The 25,254-nt window shown below is 45.8% G+C and overlaps 1 protein-coding gene across 1 annotated transcript in view; it reads right to left on the bottom strand.

The window, feature by feature from the left end:
• The window catches only part of LOC135548310 (bone morphogenetic protein receptor type-1B-like), a 135,963-nt gene that overhangs the window by 28,529 nt on the left and 82,180 nt on the right, over positions 1 to 25,254 (bottom strand). Inside the window, exon 4 of the mRNA XM_064977776.1 lies at positions 17,246 to 17,525. Coding sequence (XP_064833848.1) covers positions 17,246 to 17,333 — 88 coding nt within the window. The 5' untranslated portion in view covers positions 17,334 to 17,525. The remainder of the gene's footprint in view (positions 1 to 17,245; positions 17,526 to 25,254) is intronic.

Genomic DNA, 25,254 nt, shown 5'->3' on the forward strand with positions numbered 1-25,254 from the left:
TACCAACACTTCTTACTGTATTACATACTGACAAACACACACACCAACACTTCTTACTGTATTACACACATACACACACCAACACTTCTTACTGTATTACACAATGACAAACACACACACCAACACTTCTTACTGTATTACATACTGACAAAACACACACCAACACTTCTTACTGTATTACATACTGACAAACACACACACCAACACTTCTTGCTGTATTACATACTGACAAACACACATACCAGCACTTCTTACTGTATTACACACTGACAAACACACACACCAACACTTCTTACTGTATTACATCTGACAAACAACACACCAACACTTCTTACTGTATTACACACATACAGACTGACAAACACACACACCAACACTTCTTACTGTATTACACAATGATAAACACACACACACCAACACTTCTTACTGTATTACATACTGACAAACACACATACCAACACTTCTTACTGTATTACACAAATGACAAACAACACACCAACACTTCTTACTGTATTACACAATGACAAACACACACCAAAACAACTTACTGTATTACACAATGACAAACACACACACCAACACTTCTTACTGTATTACATACTAAACAAACACACACAAAACGCTTCTTACTGTATTACATACTAACAAACACACACACCAACACTTCTTACTGTATTACACACCTGACAAACACACAAACCAACACTTCTTACTGTATTACACAATGACAAACACACACACCAACACTTCTTACTGTATTACACAATGACAAACACACAAACCAACACTTCTTACTGCATTACACAATGACAAACACACACACCAACACTTCTTACTGTATTACATACTAACAAACACACACACCAACACTTCTTACTGTATTACATACTGACAAACACACACACCAACATGTCTAACTGTACTACACACATACACACTGACAAACACACACAAACACATGAAGCATACACATTTTTACTAGCAAATTAAAATTTTCAGTGGGTGTACCAGGCTAGCTCAAGCCTACAACTCTCTAACTGTTAGACGGTGTATGGTGATAACAAGCATTTAGAAGTTAATACAAGAAGTTAATAAGGCTCAGGTAGTCCTTTCATTAAAGTTAACTCAACAGGAGTGAGATGTTATTTGATCTTAGGGTCCGACAGTCTGAAGGCTAACTTGAGGGAGAGAGAGAGAAAGAGTGTGAAAGTGAACAAGAAGGAGATAAACAGAGATAGAGAGAGAGACAGAGAGAGAGACAGAGACAGAGAGAGTGCCATCAGAGAGCAAGAGTGTGAAAGTGAACAAGAAGGAGAGAGAAACAGAGATAGAAGAAGACGCAGGAGTAAATACAGAGAAAGAGAATCTATGCTTATTTAAAGAGGAAAGCCAACAAAGACAGAGAGACAAAAGAGAGACAGAGATATAGATAATATGACATTTGTAATGTCTTTATTGAGAGAGAAACAGAAAGGGAGATGATACAGAGACACTTTATATATTATATACCTTAGCTGGATACAGAGACACAGACAGAGACAGATAGAGAGAGACAGAGACAGAAGAGAGAGACAGAAAGAGACAGAGAGAGAGACAGAAAGAGAGAGAGATACAGAGACAAAAAGAGAGAGATACAGAGACAGAGAGAGAGACAGAGAGAGAGAGAGAGAGAGAGTGAGAGAGAGAAAGAGAGACAGAGTGAAAGAGAGAGAGAGAGAGAGAGAGAGAGAGAGAGAGAGAGAGAGAGAGAGAGAGAGAGAGAGAGAGAGAGAGAGAAAGAAAGTGAAAGAGAGAGAGAGAAAGAGAGAAAGAGAGACAGAGTCAAAGAGAGAGAGAGAGAGAGAGAGAGAGAGAGAGAGAGAAAGAGAGACAGAGTGAGAGAGACAGAGAGACAGAGTCAAAGAGAGGGAGAGAGAGAGAGAGACAGAGTGAAAGAGAGAGAGAGACAGAGAGAGAGAGAGAGAGAGAGACAGAGTTAAAGAGAGAGAGAGAGAGAGAGAGAGAAAGAGAGACAGAGTGAAAGAGAGAGAGACAGAGAGAGAGAGAGAGAGAGAGAGAGAGAGAGAGAAAGAGAGACAGAGTCAAAGAGAGAGAGAGAGAGAGAAAGAGAGACAGAGTGAAAGAGAGACAGAGTCAAAGAGAGAGAGAGAGCGAGAGAGAGAGAGAGTGAAAGAGAGAGAGAGACAGAGAGAGAGAGAGAAAGAGAGAGAGAGAGAAAGAGAGAGAGAGAGAAAGAGAGACAGAGTGAAAGAGAGAGAGAGAGAGAGAGGCAGAGAAAGAGATAAGTTCCTCCAGGTGGTGCCAGAGTAAATCACCCCCTCAAAGAAGCCATCTTCGCAGAACACCCTCTTACCCTCGCCCTCTGACCCTATGGGGGTCTCCAACGCACCGCCGAGCTGCCACCCTGTCATACATCCTACATCATCCCCCATCCCTAACCCTTCAAACCCTCCACCCTCCTCCTCCCCTCTTAACCCGCCTTAACCCCTATAGGCTTCAAAGGATCCTGACACACACACACACACACACACACACACACACACACACACACACACACACACACACACACACACACACACACACACACACACACACACACACACACACACACACACACACACACACACACACACACAGACACACATGCGCGGGCCCTATGGTATGACAGGCAAATCAAACCCTTTCCTTGTATCAATCATCCATCCTCCACCGTGACAGGTCAGGTCGACCCCAACCTTCTCCTCAGGGAGAGGCTCTGTTTCCCACTACCTGATGCCCGATACCCATCCACACCATGGACCCTCACCAATCTGTTCTGTGTTTGGTGGGTCGGATCAGGGCCTGACTAGAGAGGTGTTACCCTGGGGATAGAGGGGCTAGGGGTGCACCCTGGGGCTCCTGCCACCTTCCACCTGTGGAACTAATGCCCCAGCAGATTTACTGGGCGCACATCAAGGGAGCCCCTTCGACTCGTTCCCCTAGACACACACTGTGTCCCCCCTGGAACCTCTTACCCCATACCCTCTTCACCGGCCCAGGCCTACCACTCACACCAAGCACTAACTGTCAGGACTTAATGGATGAAAACCTTCCACATGTCTAGAGAGAGGAGAACCACAGAGCCATGCATTTCACTCTCAATATGCAGACTAAAACTTCTGTCACCAGCAGGGCACTTTGCATGTACAGTTGAAGTCGGAAGTTTACATACACCTCAGCCAAATACATTTAAACTCAGTTTTTCACCATTCCTGACATTTAATCCTAGTAAAAATTCCCTGTTTTCAGTTAGAATCACCACTTTATTTTAAGAATGTGAAATGTCAGAATAATAGTAGAGAGAATGATTTATTTCAGCTTTTATTTCTTTCATCACATTCCCAGTGGGTCAGAAGTTTACATACACTCAATTGGTATTTGGTAGCATTGCCTTGAAGTTGTGTAACTTGTGTCGAACGTTTGGGAAGCCTTCCACAAGCTTCCCACAATAAGTTGGGTTAATTTTGACCCACTCCTCCTGACAGAGCTGGAGTAACTGAGTCAAGTTTGTAGGCCTCCTTGCTCACACACGGTTTTTCAGTTCTGCCCACAAATGTTCTACAGGATTGAGGTCAGAGCTTTGTGATGGCCACTCCAATACCTTGATTTTATTGTCCTTAAGCCCTTTTGCCACAACTTAGAAAGTATGCTTGGGGTCATTGTCCATTTGGAAGACCTATTTGCGAACAAGCTTTAACTTCCTGACTGATGTCTTGAGATGTTGCTTCAATATATCCACATACTTTTCCTTCCTCATGATGCCATCTATTTTGTGAAGTGCACCAGTCCCTCCTGCAGCAATGCACCCCCACAACATGATGCTGCCACCCCTGTGCTTCACGGTTGGGATGGTGTTCTTCGGCTTGCAAGCCTCCCCCTTTTTCCTCCAAAAATAACAATGATCATTGTGGCCAAACAGTTCTATTTTTGTTTCATCAGACCAGAGGACATTTCTCCATAAAGTACAATCTTTGTCCCCATGTGCAGTTGCAAACCATAGGCTTTTTAATGGTGGTTTTGGAGCAGTGGCTTCTTCCTTGCTGAGCGGCCTTTCAGGTTGTGTCGATATATGACTCGTTTTACTGTGGATATAGATACTTTTGTACCTGTTTCCTCCAGCATCTTCACAAGGTCCTTTGCTGTTCTGGGATTGATTTGCACTTTTCGCACCAGAATGAGTCTCCTTCCTGAGCGGTATGATGGCTGCGTGGTCCCATGGTGTTTATACTTGCATACTATTGTTTGTACAGATGAACGTGGTACCTTCAGGCGTTTGGAAATTGCTCCCAAGGATGAACCAGACTTGAGGTCTAAAATTAGTTTTCTGAGGTCTTGGCTGATTCCTTCTGATTTTCCCATGATGTCAAGCAAAGAGGCACTGAGTTTGAAGGTAGGCCTTGAAATACATCCATAGGTACAAATGACTCAAATGATGTCCAAATGACTCAAATGATGTCAATTAGCCTATCAGAAGCTTCTAAAGCTATGACATCATTTTCTAGAATTTTCCAAGCTGTTTAAAGGCACAGTCAACTTAGTGTATGTTAACTTCTGACCCACTGGAATTGTGATACAGTGAGTTATAAGTGAAATAATCTGTCTGTAAACAATTGTTGGAAAAATTACTTGTGTCATGCACAAAGTAGATGTCCTAGCCAACTTGCCAAAACTATAGTTTGTTAACAAGAAATTTGTGGAGTGGTTGAAAAACGAGTTTTAATGGCTCCAACATAAGTGTAAACTTCCGACTTCAACTGTAAGTGTGAAGCCATCTCAGGGATGTTTTTAATTTCCCATTCAAAACAAAACTGGAAAATAGGCCGCTTATCACACAGAACACCTGTAGCCAGAGGCCAGGAGACTCTCTCTCTCTCTCGCTGTTATGAACAGAATCAAGGACATACGCATTGGTATGTGCGCACACACACACAAACTCATTTACCTGGGCCGTGTGATTAATCCAATGAGTAGTGATTGCCAGTAAAGCTCTATCTGATAAGAGGAGCTTGTGGCACGGAGGAAAGCTGGTCAACAAAGCCCCATCCTGTGTCTCGGTTACCCAGTGACGTGTCACTGTACCAGTAATCATGTTAACAGCCACCACAGAAGCAGGCTACAGTATATCTGGCTAATCCGGAATACCTGGGTCGGAACAGAACTGATTGGATTCCTGTGGTGCCAGTCAGATATTGTTCAGCCATTGCCCAAACCAGATCAGTCTATCATCTCTAGATGGAATGAAAGAACAATTGCAAACCAATGTTGAAAGTGAAATAGAAAGTCATGTGGAATTGAATGTTTGTGAGTAGACAATAGTGAAAGGGAGGTTTCTCTGACAGATAAGAAAGGAACTTCATGTGTGATAGAGAGTAGTGTGTAGAGAGAGTAGAGAGTAGTGGGTTGCTTGATTTAAACTGAGCACAACACAGAGGAGCTGAGAGGATCCAGCCACCTCTCCCGGTCCGTCTCCTGTTCAGTACAGACCTCATCGTAGACTGCAGCCACTGCTGTCTGTCTGTCTTCCAACACCATGTTTAGACACAGAGAGCACCGTAGACCCACTCGCTCCTCTACAGCCCTGTGTCAAATCGCTCTCACACGCACGCACACACACACACAGCGACAGGCATACACACACACGCATACACACCGACCGGCATACACACACACACATGCTGTGTGTGATGTGTGTGTCTTTGTGAGCGCAAGGTTACAGCCATCAGCTTAACACAGAACATCTCACAAACATTTGATTCGGTTTGTATAAATCTCTCCAATATCAGAGATATCTGAAGAGATGATACCGTCACAGATGATTTTCTGAATTTTGTGGATTAGGGATAGCTAGTAATGCCAACCAACGTGGCTGCATGTCTTTCATCGAAGGTTCTTTCCTTCCTTTTTCTCTCTCTCGATCTCACACATTCTATTCCTCTGTCCCACACTCTCAACCCTCATGTTCTCTCTATCCTAAGCCCACTGCTCTCAAGGGTGTCCGTTACATACACTAGAAAGTGATCAAGACAAGAACCCTACAGTCACCCAAACATACCCCCCACCTAATTCTTCCTCTGAAACCACAGGTGCAGTGTTAAGCCTCCATAGAGCCAAACTTCGTTCACCCCTACACACACCCCCAGCACACTGCCCTCTGTGGTTCCCAGTCTCATGCAGTCCCATCGCTGGAGCAGAACATCTGTACTGGGATCAGGTTTTGCTTGGGGATCATGAGCCACATCCTGACTGGAAGAAGGCTGGGATGGACCTACTGCTGCTGTTGCTCCTCAGACCATAGAACCGTAGCCCTAATGCTGCTGGGCCTCAGACCATAGAACTGTAGCCCTAATGCTGTTGCTCCTCAAACCATAGAACCGTAGCCCTAATGCTGCTGGGCCTCAGACCATAGAACCGTAGCCCTAATGCTGTTGCTCCTCAAACCATAGAACCGTAGCCCTAATGCTGTTGCTCCTCAGACCATAGAACCGTAGCCCTAATGCTGCTGGGCCTCAGACCATAGAACCGTAGCCCTAATGCTGCTGGGCCTCAGACCATAGAACTGTAGCCCTAATGCTGCTGGGCCTCAGACCATAGAACCGTAGCCCTAATGCTGCTGGGCCTCAGACCATAGAACCGTAGCCCTAATGCTGCTGGGCCTCAGACCATAGAACCGTAGCCCTAATGATGCTGCTGGGCCTCAGACCATAGAACCGTAGCCCTAATGCTGCTGGGCCTCAGACCATAGAACTGTAGCCCTAATGCTGCTGGGCCTCAGACCATAGAACCGTAGCCCTAATGCTGCTGGGCCTCAGACCATAGAACCGTAGCCCTAATGCTGCTGGGCCTCAGACCATAGAACCGTAGCCCTAATGCTGCTGGGCCTCAGACCATAGAACCGTAGCCCTAATGCTGCTGGGCCTCAGACCATAGAACCATAGCCCTAATGCTGCTGGGCCTCAGACCATAGAACCGTAGCCCTAATGCTGCTGGGCCTCAGACCATAGAACCGTAGCCCTAATGCTGCTGGGCCTCAGACCATAGAACTGTAGCCCTAATGCTGCTGGGCCTCAGACCATAGAACCGTAGCCCTAATGCTGCTGGGCCTCAGACCATAGAACCGTAGCCCTAATGCTGCTGGGCCTCAGACCATCAGACCATAGAACCGTAGCCCTAATGCTGCTGGGCCTCAGACCATAGAACCGTAGCCCTAATGCTGCTGGGGGCAGACCATAGAACCGTATAATGCTGCTGGGCCTCAGACCATAGAACCGTAGCCCTAATGCTGTTGCTCCTCAAACCATAGCCCTAATGCTGCTGGGCCTCAGACCATAGAACCGTAGCCCTAATGCTGCTGGGCCTCAGACCATAGAACCGCTCCTCAGCCCTAATGCTGCTGGGCCTCAGACCATAGAACCGTAGCCCTAATGCTGCTGGGCCTCAGACCATAGAACCGTAGCCCTAATGCTGCTGGGCCTCAGACCATAGAACCGTAGCCCTAATGCTGCTGGGCCTCAGCCCTGATGCTGCTGGGCCTCCATAGAAAGATAATGCTGCTGGGCCTCAGACCATAGAACCGTAGCCCGAATGCTGCTGGGCCTCAACCATAGAACCTAATGTAGCCTAATGACCGTAGCCCTAATGCCTCAGACCATAGAAAATAGCCCTAATGCTGCTGGGCTCAGACCATAGAACCATAGAACCGTAGCCCTAATGCTGCTGGGCCTCAGACCATAGAACCGTAGCCCTAATGCTGCTGGGCCTCAGACCATAGAAAGCCCTAATGCTGCTGGGCCTCAGACCATAGAACCTTTCAACCATAGAAATATGCTGCTGGGCCTCAGACCATAGAACCGTAGCCCAGACCATAGAACCATAGCCCTAATGCTGCTGGGCCTCAGACCATAGAACCGTAGCCCTAATGCTGCTGGGCCTCAGACCATAGAACCGTGCCCTAATGCTGCTGCCTCAGACCATAGAACCTCAGCTCCTCAGGCCATAGAACCGTAGCCCTAATGCTGCTGGGCTTCAGACCATAGAACCGTAGCCCTGATGCTGCTGGGCCTCAGACCATAGAACCGTAGCCCTGATGCTGCTGGACTTCTGTACCCTGCTCTAGCCTCCACTGAACGTACAGTAGGTCTACTACTTTCAAATACTGATCCCACAATTGGAATGGAATAGGAATAGGCACAAAGAAAATGCCATCCTATAATGCCAAAGCAATTACACTGAAATAACATCTATGTAGGAAATGTTATTTCACAAGAGACTGCAATCAAAATATGTTTTCAACAAATAGTCCGTTTTCAGCTATGTCTGTGTAGTGCAGAGAAACGTAGTGATAGAGTGACATGTTGCCGTGGTGTGATCCTCTCAGGCAGTAGAGTACGGAAGGTGGGATCTGGGATAGGGAGAGGGTGAGCTGACCTTGTTTACATTGCTGAGTCTAGTAGATGATAAAGCCAGTCATTTTCCACTGCTTGTGGCCTTACTGCGTCTCCACATGTTACATCCTATGTTATGTTTATCTAAAATGGATATCATTCTGAAATGCATATCATTCTGAAATACATATCATTCTGAAATGAATCATTCTGAAATGAATATCATTCTGAAATGGAGAAATGGACATCTTTCTGAAATGGATATCACTCTGAAATGCATATCATTCTGAAATGCATATCATTCTGAAATGGATATCATTATGAAATGGACATCTTTCTGAAATGGATATCATTCTGAAATGCATATCATTCTGAAATGCATATCATTCTGAAATGGAGAAATGGACATCTTTCTGAAATGGATATCATTCTGAAATGCATATCATTCTGAAATGGAGAAATGCATATCATTCTGAAATGGAGAAATGGACATCTTTCTGAAATGGATATCATTCTGAAATGCATATCATTCTGAAATGGATATCATCTTGAAATGCATATCATTCTGAAATGGATATCATTCTGAAATGCATATCATTCTGAAATGGATATCATCTTGAAATGCATATCATTCTGAAATGGATCATCTGAAATGGATATTCTTGAAATGCATATCATTCTGAAATGGAAATGAAATGGCATATCATTCTGAAATGGAGAAATGGATCATTGAAATGGATATCATCTTGAAATGCATATCATTCTGAAATGGATATCATTCTGAAATGGATATCATCATTCTGAAATGGATATCATCTTGAAATGCATGGATATCATTCTGATCATTCATTCTGAAATGGATATCATTCTGAAATGGATATCATTCTGAAATGCATATCATTCTGAAATGGATATCATCTTGAAATGCATATCATTCTGAAATGCATATCATTCTGAAATATCATTCTGAAATGGATATCATTCTGAAATGCATATATCATTCTGAAATGGATATCATTCTGAAATGCATATCATTCTGAAATGGATATCATTCTTGAAATGCATATCATTCTGAAATGGATATCATCTTGAAATGCATATCATTCTGAAATGGATATCATTCTGAAATGCATATCATTCTGAAATGGATATCATTCTGAAATGGATATCATTCTGAAATGCATATCATTCTGAAATGGAGAAATGGACATCTTTCTGAAATGGACTTCTATCATTCTGAAATGGATATCATTCTGAAATGCATATCATTCTGAAATGGATATCATCTTGAAATGCATATCATTCTGAAATGCATATCATTCTGAAATGGATATCATTCTGAAATGGATATCATTCTGAAATGCATATCATTCTGAAATGGAGAAATGGTTATCTTTCTGAAATTAGAGGATATCATTCTGAAATGCATATCATTCTGAAATGGAGAAATGGTTATCTTTCTGAAATGGATATCATTCTGAAATGGATATCTTCTGAAAATGGATATCATTCTGAAATGCATATCATTCTGAAATGGATATCAAATTTATCATTCTGAAATGCTTATCATTCTGAAATACATATAATTCTGAAATGGATATCATTCTGAAATGGATATCATTCTGAAATGACATCATACTTGGTCTTTCACTGGCTGAGGGGGACTTCTGTCCTGCATGGGGCAAGACTCAGGGGGACTATCAGCAGCCATGGCACACATACTGTCTACTACAGAACAAATTGGGCCTACATTCAATGGGTAGTAGAACAGTCATTTGTGTAAATTGTAACACCACACTATAAGGTGTAGGGCCTATTCAGAAAATATTATTCTTTGGGAACTTTACATCAGCCTAAATAACAGGTGGCAAATTAACCACGGGGTGAAGATTTATGAGTTACCTCCCATGTGTGCTAATTTAGAGAACCATGACTGATCTGTCCCAGCAGTACTGGGAAGAAGGCAGAGAGAGGGCTGAGGGGGAGAGAGGGCTGAGGGGGAGAGGGCTGAGGGGGAGGGGCTGAGGAAGAGAGGGCTGAGGGGCTGAGGGAGAGAGGGCTGGGAGAGAGAGGGCTGAGAGGACTGAGGGGGAGAGGGCTGAGGGAAAGAGGGCTGGGGAGAGAGGGCTGAGAGGGAGAGGGCTGAGAGAGAGGGCTGGGAGAGAGGGCTGAGGGAGAGAGGGCTGAGGGAGAGAGGGCTGGGAGAGAGGGCTGAGGGAGAGAGGGCTGAGAGAGAGGGCTGAGGGGGAGAGGGCTGAGGAGAGAGGGCTGGGAGAGAGAGGGCTGAGGGAGAGAGGGCTGGGAGAGAGAGGGCTGAGGGAGAGGGCTGGGAGAGAGAGGGCTGAGGGGAGAGAGGGCTGAGGAGAGAGGGCTGGGGAGAGAGAGAGGGCTGGGAGAGAGAGGGCTGGGAGGGAGAGAGGGCTGAGAGAGAAGAGGGCTGGGAGAGAGGGCTGAGGGGGAGAGAGGGCTGAGGGAGAGAGGGCTGAGAGAGGGGGGAGAGAGGGCTGGGAGAGAGAGGGCTGGGAGAGAGGGCTGAGAGAGAGGGCTGAGGGAGAGAGGGCTGGGAGAGAGAGGGCTGAGGGAGAGAGAGAGAGGTCTGAGGGAGAGAGGGCTGGGAGAGAGAGGGCTGAGGGGGAGAGGGCTGGGAGAGAGAGGGCTGAGGGAGAGAGGGCTGAGAGAGAGAGGTCTGAGGGAGAGAGGGCTGGGAGAGAGAGGGCTGAGGGGTAGAGGGCAGAGAGAGAGAGGGCTGAGGGGGAGAAGGCTGCGGGAGAGAGGGCTGAGGGGGAGATGGCTGAGGGGGAGAGGGCTGAGAGAGAGGGCTGAGGGGGAGAGGGCTGAGAGTGAACTGGGTTAAGGGTAGAGGGCTGAGAAGGAGGGCTAGAAGAGAGAGAACGGACTGGGACAGACAGACAGTCTGTCTCTCTGACTGACCAGACACAAGTCTTCATTCACTGCGCCCACTAAAACAGCAGTTTGGGTTGGTAGGCTGAGCTTTAAACATGAGTGGGAAACGAGAAGCAGCTGGTCTCCTGTCCTCCCAGCTCGGCTTGTCTGTTGTCTGTCTGTCTGTCTGTCTGTCTGTCTGTCTGTCTGTCTGTCGGTCTGTCACATCCACCTCCAGAGTAGTGTCTGTCTGTCTGTCTGTCTGTCTGTCTGTCTGTCTGTCTGTCTGTCTGTCTGTCTGTCTGTCTGTCTGTCTGTCACTTGCTGTGTGTGTGTGACAGAGAGAGAGGGTTCTGTGCTTCATGGTAGAACTGATGCCCACACGCTCCACAAAGGTGGGTCTGTGAGTGACTGCTATTTTCATTACCTTACATCAGACAGACACAGACAGACAGAGGGTTGAAATAGTCCATTGTCCTTACTCCTGACCTAAGCGACCTAAGTCAAGTGATATACTTTGTAGATGTCTCCATTGACCGAAGTCTCCCACACTGATCATCAGTCAAGTATTTGGAGACAAACTGTTAAAGCTGCCACCAACTGAGCACTACAGCCATTTCTGTTAGCTTTTAAGCCTAGCCTTGGTACTTTATAAACAATGTAGCCACCAAGTCTCAGCACTTTATCAGCCCACAGTGCATATCAAAACCAGAAGCATAGCAGGACCATTCTCTCTACGCCAGACAATCTTGGAACATTCCAAGGTGTTTAGTGGCTTACAGTATGTGCCATTCAAGGCCATCAATGCATTTGATTATTCTCTGGTTGTTTATATGATGTTCTGTCTGCAATGCATAATAAATAGTGTATTTCTCCTCCTGGACCCACATTGATGTATAACTGTAAAATAATAGTGCTATAACATGGAATGGGTTGGCTGATTACCCATAATTACCACATTGGGTGTAGATCATTAGCAGCCACATAGCACCTGGAAGGAGCACACCAAATGATGCTCAGTTTTATCACAGGTATCTTTTATATGAGGGGAAATCTAGTTACAGTAAACAGAGAGGGGCAGAGGTTTTACAGACAGAGATGAATTAACCCTTCTTCAGTCAGTAAACAGAGAGGGGCAGAGGTTTTACAGACAGAGATGAATTAACCCCTTCTTCAGTAAACAGAGAGGGGCAGAGGTTTTACAGACAGAGATGAATTAACCCCTTCTTCAGTAAACAGAGAGGGGCAGAGGTTTTACAGACAGAGATGAATTAACCCCTTCTTCAGTAAACAGAGAGGGGCAGAGGTTTTACAGACAGATTAATTAACCCCTTCTTCAGTAAACAGAGAGGGGCAGAGGTTTTACAGACAGAGATGAATTAACCCCTTCTTCAGTAAACAGAGAGGGGCAGAGGTTTTACAGACAGTGATTAATTAACACCTTCTTCAGTAAACAGAGAGGGGCAGAGGTTTTACAGACAGAGATGAATTAACCCCTTCTTCAGTAAACAGAGAGGGGCAGAGGTTTTACAGACAGTGTTTTACAGACAGTAAATTAAGAGGGGCACCTTCAGACAGTGAAACAGAGAGGGGCAGAGGTTTTACAGACAGAGATGAATTAACCCTTCTTCAGTAAACAGAGAGGGGCAGAGGTTTTACAGACAGAGATGAATTAACCCCTTCTTCAGTAAACAGAGAGGGGCAGAGGTTTTACAGACAGAGATGAATTAACCCCTTCTTCAGTAAACAGAGAGGGGCAGAGGTTTTACAGACAGAGATTAATTAACACCTTCTTCAGTAAACAGAGAGGGGCAGAGGTTTTACAGACAGAGATTAATTAACACCTTCTTCAGTAAACAGAGAGGGGCAGAGGTTTTACAGACAGAGATGAATTAACCCCTTCTTCAGTAAACAGAGAGGGGCAGAGGTTTTACAGACAGAGATGAATTAACCCCTTCTTCAGTAAACAGAGAGGGGCAGAGGTTTTACAGACAGAGATGAATTAACCCCTTCTTCAGTAAACAGAGAGGGGCAGAGGTTTTACAGACAGAGATTAATTAACACCTTCTTCAGTAAACAGAGAGGGGCAGAGGTTTTACAGACAGAGATTAATTAACCCCTTCTTCAGTAAACAGAGAGGGGCAGAGGTTTTACAGACAGAGATGAATTAACCCCTTCTTCAGTAAACAGAGAGGGGCAGAGGTTTTACAGACAGAGATTAATTAACCCCTTCTTCAGTAAACAGAGAGGGGCAGAGGTTTTACAGACAGAGATTAATTAACCCTTCTTCAGTCAGAGGTTTTACAGACAGAGATTAATTAACCCCTTCTTCAGTAAACAGAGAGGGGCAGAGGTTTTACAGACAGAGATGAATTAACACCTTCTTCAGTAAACAGAGAGGGGCAGAGGTTTTACAGACAGAGATGAATTAACACCTTCTTCAGTAAACAGAGAGGGGCAGAGGTTTTACAGACAGAGATGAATTAACCCCTTCTTCAGTAAACAGAGAGGGGCAGGTTTTACAGACAGAGATGAATTAACCCCTTCTTCAGTAAACAGAGAGGGGCAGAGGTTTTACAGACAGAGATGAATTAACACCTTCTTCAGTAAACAGAGAGGGGCAGAGGTTTTACAGACAGAGATGAATTAACACCTTCTTCAGTAAACAGAGAGGGGCAGAGGTTTTACAGACAGAGATTAATTAACCCCTTCTTCAGGAAACAGAGAGGGGCAGAGGTTTTACAGACAGAGATGAATTAACACCTTCTTCAGTAAACAGAGAGGGGCAGAGGTTTTACAGACAGAGATGAATTAACACCTTCTTCAGTAAACAGAGAGGGGCAGAGGTTTTACAGACAGAGATGAATTAACCCCTTCTTCAGTAAACAGAGAGGGGCAGAGGTTTTACAGACAGAGATGAATTAACCCCTTCTTCAGTAAACAGAGAGGGGCAGAGGTTTTACAGACAGAGATGAATTAACACCTTCTTCAGTAAACAGAGAGGGCAGAGGTTTTACAGACAGAGATGAATTAAACCCTTCAGTAAACAGAGAGGGGCAGAGGTTTTAAACAGAGAGAATTAACACCTTCTTCAGTAAACAGGAGGGGCAGAGGTTTTACAGACAGAGATGAATTAACCCCTTCTTCAGTAAACAGAGAGGGGCAGAGGTTTTACAGACAGAGATGAATTAACCCTTCTTCAGTAAACAGAGAGGGCAGAGGTTTTACAGACAGAGATGAATTAAACCCTTCTTCAGTAAACAGAGAGGGGCAGAGGTTTTACAGACAGAGATGAATTAACACCTTCTTCAGTAAACAGAGAGGGGCAGAGGTTTTACAGACAGAGATTAATTAACCCCTTCTTCAGGAAACAGAGAGGGGCAGAGGTTTTACAGACAGAGATTAATTAACACCTTCTTCAGTAAACAGAGAGGGGCAGAGGTTTTACAGACAGAGATGAATTAACACCTTCTTCAGTAAACAGAGAGGGCAGAGGTTTTACAGACAGAGATGAATTAACCCCTTCTTCAGTAAACAGAGAGGGGCAGAGGTTTTACAGACAGAGATGAATTAACCCCTTCTTCAGTAAACAAGAGGGGCAGAGGTTTTACAGACAGAGATTAATTAACACCTTCTTCAGTAAACAGAGAGGGGCAGAGGTTTTACAGACAGAGATGAATTAACCCCTTCTTCAGTAAACAGAGAGGGGCAGAGGTTTTACAGACAGATGAATTAACCCCTCTTCAGTAAACAGAGAGGGGCAAGGTTTTAACCCCTTCTTCAGTAAACAGAGAGGGGCAGAGGTTTTACAGACAGAGATGAATTAACCCCTTCTTCAGTAAACAGAGAGGGGCAGAGGTTTTACAGACAGAGATGAATTAACCCCTTCTTCAGTAAACAGAGAGGGGCAGAGGTTTTACAGACAGAGATGAATTAACCCCTTCTTCAGTAAACAGAGAGGGGCAGAGGTTTTACAGACAGAGATGAATTAACACCTTCTTCAGTAAACAGAGAGGGGCAGAGGTTTTACAGACAGAGATGAATTAACCCCTTCTTCAGTAAACAGAGAGGGGCAGAGGTTTTACAGACAGAGATTAATTAACACCTTCTTCAGTAAACAGAGAGGGGCAGAGGTTTTACAGACAGAGATGAATTAACCCTTCTTCAGTAAACAGAGAGGGGCAGAGGTTTTACAGACAGAGATGAATTAACCCCTTCTTCAGTAAACAGAGAGGGGCAGAGGTTTTACAGACAGAGATGAATTAACCCCTTCTTCAGTAAACAGAGAGGGCAGAGGTTTTACAGACAGAGATGAATTAACCCCTTCTTCAGTAAACAGAGAGGGGCAGAGGTTTTACAGACAGAGATGAATTAACCCCGTTTTACAGGCAATCATTTCAAAAACAAACTCAATGAAACTTGACAGTCACATCTATTTTAGATTTGCAAGGGTGAGGTGTGTGTGTGAGGTGTGTGTGTGTACAGTGCATTCGTAAAGTTTTTAGACCCCTTCACTTTTTCCACATTTTGTTACATTACAGCCTTATTCTAAAATGGAATAAAATGCCCCCCCCCCCCTATCATTCTAAACATAATACCCCATAATGGCAAAGCAAAAACTTTTTTTTAGACATTTTTGCTAATGTATTAAAAATTTAAAACGGAAATATAACATTTACATAAGTATTCAGACCCTTTACTCAGTACTTTGGTGAAGCATCTTTGGCAGCGATTACAGCCTCGGGTCTTCTTGGGTATGACGGTACATGCTTGGCACACCTGTATTTGGGGAGTTTCTCCCATTCTTCTCTGCAGATCCTCTCAAGCGCTGCCAAGCTTGTAGCGTCATACCCAAGAAGACTCAAGGCTGTAATCGCTGCCAAAGGTGCTTCCATTTTAGAATAAGGCTGTAATACAACAAAAAGTGGAATAAGTCAAGGGGTCTGAATACTTCCTGAATACACTGCATGTGTACCTTTTGGTTATAAAGCTTGACACCCAAATGTGTTCTTAACAAATGTGTGACGACTGTCTCAAAGTCCAACAGCACACCACACCATACACCGTACCATACACCGTACCATACACCATACCATATACAGGTAGACTAAATAAGTTTTATAGACTAAATAATACAAAACCTTCCCATTCAAAAGACACCAGCTATAGTATAACAGAAGCTTATGCATATGTAAACTAGGTTTGCTCAAAATGATTGACACTTGTTGCTCTGTACAAACAAATGCAAATATCCATGATTAACTCCACATAATCAATATCTTTCTCCAAGTTGATAGCCTTTGAAACAGGAGCGATGACAAAGAGCATAATCTTCCCCAGCCAGACCTCCAGCCATGGATCCCCTGCAGTCCATCACAAAGCTTTCAGTGGCATTCATTGAAAATGACAACTGGCTGTCCATCTTAAAGCAATTCAAAACATGAAAGGGGGGGGGGGCAGATGACTGCTAATGCTCACATGCTAGACCCGGTGGAGATCATAATAGCTTTGCCCCTTCATAAATACCGCTGGGCAAAAAATAGACCCACAGCCAACCTCCCAATGAGTCTGTGCACCTCCTCACCCCAACAATACACAATGCAAACCTGCCTGCAGTTTGTGAAAACATGCCTTCGCTCAATAAATCCAGGTGTCTAACACTGCAGTACTCTACCACTGGGTTAGGGAACATCACAAGAAGAGACAAGTTATTAATAACCCAACTAGATTAATAGACTTGCATTCAATATGTCAGGAATCAAACTACATAACCACCAATCAGACATTCAGTTAAGTACCAAAAACAAAAGAATATAGACCATGCTGAAGTTTGTTATAAGTTAGCACAGACAGACAGACAGACAGACAGACAGACAGACAGACAGACAGTCAGTCCTGCAGTAATAGCGATGGAGTAGATGGTCCTGTATTGGGCTACTCACCATCAGTCCCGGGTCTCAGTGAAGCCAGTCCAGTCACCAGCAGTACAGTCCTCCAGGCCCATCCCCACGGCAACCACACAGCCACCATCCTACTGTTCTGTACCACCGCACGCACAATCCCTGAGACACTAGCTGGTAACACAGCGCGCCACTACGCAGAGAGGATGTGTGTGTAACTCTACGTGAGTGAGTGCCAGTCCCCCTCTGTCTCTTCTGCGATCTCAGGAACTCCCCACAACACACTGCCACCCTGCAGCCTCCAGCGCTATGCACTGACAGCCTGGGAGAGAGAGAGAGAGGGAGAGAGAGGGAGAGAGAGGAGAGGAGGAGGAGGAGGAGGAGGAGGAGGAGGGAGTTACTCAGTTGCTCTCTGTCACAGCGTTGTTTGACCAGCCTTTTCTCTGAACACCTTGTGGGGAGAACAACAGAGGTACAGCTAAGCCTCCCTGGACCCCACCACACACACACACACAGACGCAAACACACACACACACACAGACGCAAACACACATGCAAACACACACACACATAAATACCCACTGGCACACATACACTCACGTTCAAAAAGTAGGACATTGGCAGAGGGGCAAAAGAGGGCAGCAAGGGGAGTAGTGGAGCTAAAGTTGGGTTGAATGGGGTCTGTGAAAGGGCATATATACAACCAGTTTGTCCTCTGAAGACAGAGACACAGAGAGGGTGAAGGCATGGAGGATGAGAGGGAAAGTAAGAATGTTTCTCATAGATTCAAGGCAATGTGTTTTTGTTACTTCTTCCAGTGGAAGAAGTGCCGATGTATCTCACAATATCTCTGGGGTCCAGGAGAGAAGCTTATGTGTGTGACAGCTCATCTCAGACCAGTTACAGAGCAGTAGGCAAAGTGTGAAGCAAACACACACGGCCTGACACACACGCACGTACACATTGACAAAAGCTCTTCACAGGTCATGTGATTATCACCCACACCTCCAGCTAGCAACACACCCCCCTCTCTCACCAATCCACTTACACACACACACACACACACACACACACACACACACACACACACACACACACACACACACACACACACACACACACACACACACACACACACACACACACACACACACACACACACACACACACCCTGCCTCCCAATTGGACCAAATTCCACCAGGCAGCACAATACTTTCTGTGGGTTATAACCTTAAAAGGATTAGCCTAACTATTACCAAGATGATATCAAGTTTGCCAGAGTGCCCCTCAAAACAGTTTGTTGTGGTGTGAAGGTGCAACAGGGCCAAATAACATACGGTGTCATTCTATGCCGTGATTTTGTGGAGGGTGTGTGTTTAACAACGAGAGATTTAAAAAAAAATCTGTGGTCCAAATGGTGGGGTGAGCGGTAGGTAGCCAAATAAAGACAATAACAGCTGCCATATTGTCCTGATGGCAGTGGAGAATGTGGTTAGAGGAAAAACAACCAAATGGGCTGATCTTCTCCTCCACCTGTTATGTCTCCATAAGGACCTCCGTGAACAGCAGCTTGAATCCACTTCTCTCCCAGCCAGGATAGGGGGCTTCTCTCCCAGCCAGGATAGGAGGCTTCTCTCCCAGCCAGGATCGGGGGCTTCTCTCCCAGCCAGGATAGGGGGCTTCTCTCCCAGCCAGGATAGGGGGCTTCTCTCCCAGCCAGGATAGGGGGCTTCTCTCCCAGACAGGATAGGGGGCTTCTCTCCCAGACAGGATAGGGGGCTTCTCTCCCAGACAGGATAGGGGGCTTCTCTCCCAGCCAGGATAGGAGGCTTCTCTCCCAGACAGGATAGGGGGCTTCTCTCCCAGCCAGGATAGGGGGCTTCTCTCCCAGCCAGGATAGGAGGCTTCTCTCCCAGCCAGGATAGGGGGCTTCTCTCCCAGCCAGGATAGGGGGCTTCTCTCCCAGACAGGATAGGGGGCTTCTCTCCCAGCCAGGATAGGGGGCTTCTCTCCCAGCCAGGATAGGGGGTTTCTCTCCCAGCCAGGATAGGGGGCTTCTCTCCCAGCCAGGATAGGGGGCTTCTCTCCCAGCCAGGATAGGGGCTTCTTTCACAGCCAGGATAGGGGGCTTCTCTCCCAGCCAGGATAGGGGGTTTCTCTCCCAGCCAGGATAGGGGGCTTCTCACCCAGCCTGGATTGGGGGCTTCTTTCCCATTCAGGATAGGGGACAGGACATGGGGTCAGTAGACAAGGGCTGTAGTCTGGAACTCTTTCCCTGCAAGGCTGTATGTCTATCTGTCACTCCTGATTTGCGCCACACTCTGGATTAAATGTGATAAGTCTGTCTTTCCTGGAGCACGAGTGCATGAGGAGGGATGTGAACGGGTCAGCGCACCTCACACACCCCCTCTGAGCTGCATCAAACGCCCAGCGTGGAGTCCCCCTGCCCTGATCAAGCAGCCGCGAAGAACCAGGGAGATGTGAGGGGGTTTGGGGGGTAAGGGGCGCAGCAGGTGGGGGTGGTTGGTGGGGGTCTGGTCGGGCAGATAAAGGAGTTTTGGAAGTAGCGGCGGTCTGGTGGGCTGGCTGGTGTTTTGAGATGTTAAATTAACCCTTTCTATCCTGAACGCTTTCACTATTGCTTTGATTCCTCTGCTGAGCTCCAAACCGCAGATCCACTTTTCAAGTCTTGTTCCATATAGCCAGCCATCTGTTGGTTAGGTTCCTTAAGAAGAACAATCTGTCAGCAACATGACAGCTTCAGGCAACCACACTGTGTTTAGCTGTTGCTCTCCAACTAAACCCTGATCGGTGAAACAGGAGTATTTGCTTGGACATGCAAAGCACCTGTATACAACAGCTTGACTCATTTGGCTGGTACTTGGTGTCATTGTTGGTTATCACTACCACCCACAAATATGACCTTTGAGAACAGTTGTAAAAAAAAAACATATTAGCAGTAATGTGGCATGAAAATATGCCCAGCTTCTCAAAATTCAAAAAGGAAAACTTTGAGACAAAACACCTTTTGTCATACTGCAAGAGAAATGGTGAAGAATAACCTCACCACTAAGCCATGGCAACAAAAAGCCGTGACAACAACCCAGATGATTAAATTACAATGGGCCAGTGAAGGAATGCGTGTCATGAGCAATGTTCCGCCGACGGCCACACTGACCCCGGGCTCCGTGAGAAATGGGGGGGGGGGGATTTGCCTGAGGCCTCAGAAAAATCGGGGGACTTTCGGCAGCTCAGTGGTTAAACTTGCTGCTGTCACAGAATCTCGGGCTGAATTTTCACAGTTTATTACCGTGGCAACACAGCTGCCTGGAGCAGGGAGCCCAATCAGGGTGCAGGGATGGAGAGGACTGCAACATCATGTTTATCCCAAGGCCAGACAGTGAGACATACCTCCTTTTGTGGGGCGCTCATCATCCTCATTTCACATGAAGAACACTGAGATCTTGTTAAATACACCCAGCTCCCATCTCCCATCAGCCTCCTGGTTTTTCTATAGAGCCAAGTTTGTGGGATAATAACCAATGCTGTTCAAAACATTTTGTTTTTAAATAAAATGTATCCATCTGCTTTGGCAATTTGACACGATACCAGTTTCAGAAGCAGCATTGTAAGTGTATGACGCAGCACTCTCTAAATCATTATGTGGATCTCCCATTTAAATGTGACCCACCCCTCCTTCTCTCCAGTCCACAGCTCTCCTCTCCTGCAGAGTCTCATCCAGAGAGAGAAGAAAGAACCTTATGAATATGCAAGAGCCACACAATGGCACAGCACAGAGATTATACTCCGATTCAAGCTTTGAAGTCCAAAAGAAAGAGTGAGTAGAAAGAAAATCAAACTTTATTGAAGGACAGTAAAAGACTGTGACAGCAAGGCTATCTCTCTCTGTGAGGGAGCTGCGGAAAGCACTTATATTGCTGCAGATGATAATGGATAAGAGTCCTCCGCAAACCCATTCCACAAGATAATGATAGCTGGCCTTAATTCTAAGATTCTGTATTCAGCATTTCTGAAATAAAAACACAATTGAGTTGAGAACACAAAGGGAACGAGAAACAAGGTCTTAGTATACAGAAGGACAGAACAGTTTTTCCAATTGTCATTTCTGAAAATAAAACTGAATGCCATCAACTTCAAATGCAATTGGGGCCATTTAGTCGACTGGTCGATTGTTTGGTTGATAGGCTGTTAGTCGACCAACATTTCTTTAGACCAGCAGCAGCCCCCCCCAAAAAAAATCACTCTAAGTCATGTGCTACTGAAATTGTATATGGTTATACTACGTAGGAACAATGGTGCAACACTAATAAAAATATGATTATTTTATAACAGATGCGCTTTCTCACGTGATGGATAACAGTTACTCTCCACGGTTCTGAAACACATCAGTGCGCTGCTGAGTTAACCAGGATATTGGTGTAGGAAACAAAGCTGTGGAGGCAGCAGCGGAGTTAGAAGATGAGAAAACAGCCATTGCCTTAATTGGCAAAGAAATAGTGATGAGAGGTAACCACAACTTAATTAGGTCTATAATCAACAGCCTAACTATTAAATGTGCCTGGCTTTATAAATCATCCATATACTGTATATCTACAGAAATAAGACAGATCCTGCTTCTGTTGCCTGTTTGAGTGTCAAATCAAATCAAATGTATTTGTCACATACACATGGTTAGCAGATGTTAATGCGAGTGTAGCGAAATGCTTGTGCTTCTAGTTCCGACAATGCAGTAATTACCAACAAGTAATCTAACTAACAATTCCAAAACTACTGTCTTATACACAAGTGTAAGGGGATAAAGAATATGTACATAAAGATATATGAATGAGTGATTGTACAGAGCAGCATAGGCAAGATACAGTAGATGGTATTGAGTACAGTATATACATATGAGATGAGTATGTAAACAAAGTGGCATAGTTAAAGTGGCTAGTGATACATGTATTACATAAGGATGCAGTAGATGATAGAGTACAGTATATACGTATACATATGAGATGAATAATGTAGGGTATGTAAACATTATATTAGGTAGCATTGTTTAAAGTGGCTAGTGATATATTTTACATAATTTCACATCAATTCCCATTATTAAAGTGGCTGGAGTTGAGTTTGTGTGTTGGCAGCAGCCACTCAATGTTAGTGGTAGCTGTTTAACAGTCTGATGGCCTTGAGATAGAAGCTGTTTTTCAGTCTCTCGGTCCCAGCTTTGATGCACCTGTACTGACCTCGCCTTCTGGATGATAGCGGGGTGAACAGGCAGTGGCTCGGGTGGTTGTTGTCCTTGATGATCTTTATGGCCTTCCTGTAACATCGGGTGGTGTAGGTGTCCTGGAGGGCAGGTAGTTTGCCCCCGGTGATGCGTTGTGCAGACCTCACTACCCTCTGGAGAGCCTTACGGTTGTGGGCGGAGCAGTTGCCGTACCAGGCGGTGATACAGCCCGCCAGGATGCTCTCGATTGTGCATCTGTAGAAGTTTGTGAGTGCTTTTGGTGACAAGCCGAATTTCTTCAGCCTCCTGAGGTTGAAGAGGCGCTGCTGCGCCTTCATCACGATGCTGTCTGTGTGAGTGGACCAATTCAGTTTGTCTGTGATGTGTATGCCGAGGAACTTAAAACTTACTACCCTCTCCACTACTGTTCCATCGATGTGGATAGGGGTGTGTTCCCTCTGCTGTTTCCTGAAGTCCACAATCATCTCCTTAGTTTTGTTGACGTTGAGTATGAGTTTATTTTCCTGACACCACACTCCGAGGGCCCTCACCTCCTCCCTGTAGGCCGTCTCGTCGTTGTTGGTAATCAAGCCTACCACTGTTGTGTCGTCCGCAAACTTGATGATTGAGTTGGAGGCGTGCGTGGCCACGCAGTCGTGGGTGAACAGGGAGTACAGGAGAGGGCACAGAATGCACCCTTGTGGGGCCCCAGTGTTGAGGATCAGCGGGGTGGAGATGTTGTTGCCTACCCTCACCACCTGGGGGCGGCCCGTCAGGAAGTCCAGTACCCAGTTGCACAGGGCAGGGTCAAGACCCAGGGTCTCAAGCTTGATGACGAGCTTGGAGGGTACTATGGCGTTAAATGCCGAGCTGTAGTCGATGAACAGCATTCTCACATAGGTATTCCTCTTGTCCAGATGGGTTAGGGCAGTGTGCAGTGTGGTTGAGATTGCATTGTCTGTGGACCTATTTGGGCGGTAAGCAAATTGGAGTGGGTCTAGGGTGTCAGGTAGGGTGGAGGTGATATGGTCCTTGACTAGTCTCTCAAAGCACTTCATGATGACGGAAGTGAGTGCTACGGGGCAGTAGTCGTTTAGCTCAGTTACCTTAGCTTTCTTGGGAACAGGAACAATGGTGGCCCTCTTGAAGCATGTGGGAACAGCAGACTGGTATAGGGATTGATTGAATATGTCCGTAAAGACACCAGCCAGCTGGTCTGCGCATGCTCTGAGGGCGCGGCTGGCGATGCCGTCTGGGCCTGCAGCCTTGCGAGGGTTAACATGTTTAAATGTTTTACTCACCGGCTGCAGTGAAGGAGAGTCCGCCGTGTCAGTGGCACTGTATTGTTCTCAAAGCGGGCAAAAAAGTTATTTAGTCTGCCTGGGAGCAAGACATTCTGGTCCGTGACTGGGCTGGTTTTCTTTTTGTAGTCTGTGATTGACTGTAGACCCTGCCACATACCTCTTGTGTCTGAGCCATTGAATTGAGATTCTATTTTGTCTCTATACTGACGGTTAGCTTGTTTGATAGCCTTGCGGAGGGAATAGCTGCACTGTTTGTATTTGGTCATGTTACCAGTCACCTTGCCCTGATTAAAAGCAGTGGTTCGCGCTTTCAGTTTCACGCGAAAGCGTTCCTAGGAGTGCTTGTTTGAGTGTTTGTTTGAGTGTTTGTGAGCACCAACCACAACATGTTGGATAAACAACTTTACACATTCGGCTGTTTTTAATAAAGGCTTTACTTTAAAAAATGTTTTAGAACAGCCTCTCTGGTATTATTTATAATTGATTTAGTGTTGTTTACACGGTTCCAAATTGTCCAAAAGTTACATTTATAATAACCATTTTTTTAGCTCCGTATTGTTATTATTTGCTATTATTGTTATGATCATCATTATTATATTAATAAGTCATGTCATTATCATTAGTAGGCTTAGTATGGCAGCCTTGTATAACCACCATCAAGGTGTAGACCTAAGAGCAGTGTCACGAGTCCGACTGAGGGTGGTTTCCCTTCCCGGTCGGGTGGCGCTCGGCGGTCGTCGTCACCGGCCTATTAGCTGCCACCGATTGTCTTTTCTCCCCCTCCTTGTATGTTTATTGGTAGCACCTGTGTGTATGATTAGTTTGTCTTTATTAGACAGCCGGCCCGCCTGGTTGTTGTGCGGGAATATTCTTTGTAACCTTCTGCTCTGTATCAGAGGAACGTGTTAGTTCCTAGTCGTGCATTTTTGAATCGTCAGTTTGACATTCCCTGTGTTTTGGGGCCGTGATCATTGTTTGCACCCTGTGGTGCATTTAGTGCATTAAAGAGCACAGCATTGTACTCTCTGTCTCCTGCCTTTGACTCCACACCCACGACACCCGGATTGTTACAGAATCCCGCACCTAAATTGAATGGAGTCAGCAGGAGCAGCAGCCAACCCTCTCCCATCGATGGAGGAACGGGTTCTTCACCACACCACCGTCCTCCATCGGATCGGATCTGCAATGGATCAAGTAATGGAGAGAATGGACCGATGGGAGAAGAGTGGTCTCCTCTCTCCACCTTCGGCACCCCCGGCTCCGGACTCCCCATCTCCCGACTCCAACACCCTCCGTCTGACGCTTCCGAGGGCTTATGATGGAGCGGCGGCGGGTTGCCAGGGGTTTCTGCTTCAGCTGGAGCTATACCTGGCCACCGTCAGACCCACTCCCTCGGGAGCGGAGAGGGTGAGTGTCCTCATCTCCTGCCTCACGGGTCGTGCTCTGGAGTGGGCGAATGCAGTCTGGAATGGCCCAGACTCAGCATGGGAGAACGACTTTTCCATCTCAGGCAG

This window comes from Oncorhynchus masou, chromosome 11, assembly GCF_036934945.1.
Source record: "Oncorhynchus masou masou isolate Uvic2021 chromosome 11, UVic_Omas_1.1, whole genome shotgun sequence".
Lineage (NCBI taxonomy): Eukaryota > Metazoa > Chordata > Actinopteri > Salmoniformes > Salmonidae > Oncorhynchus > Oncorhynchus masou.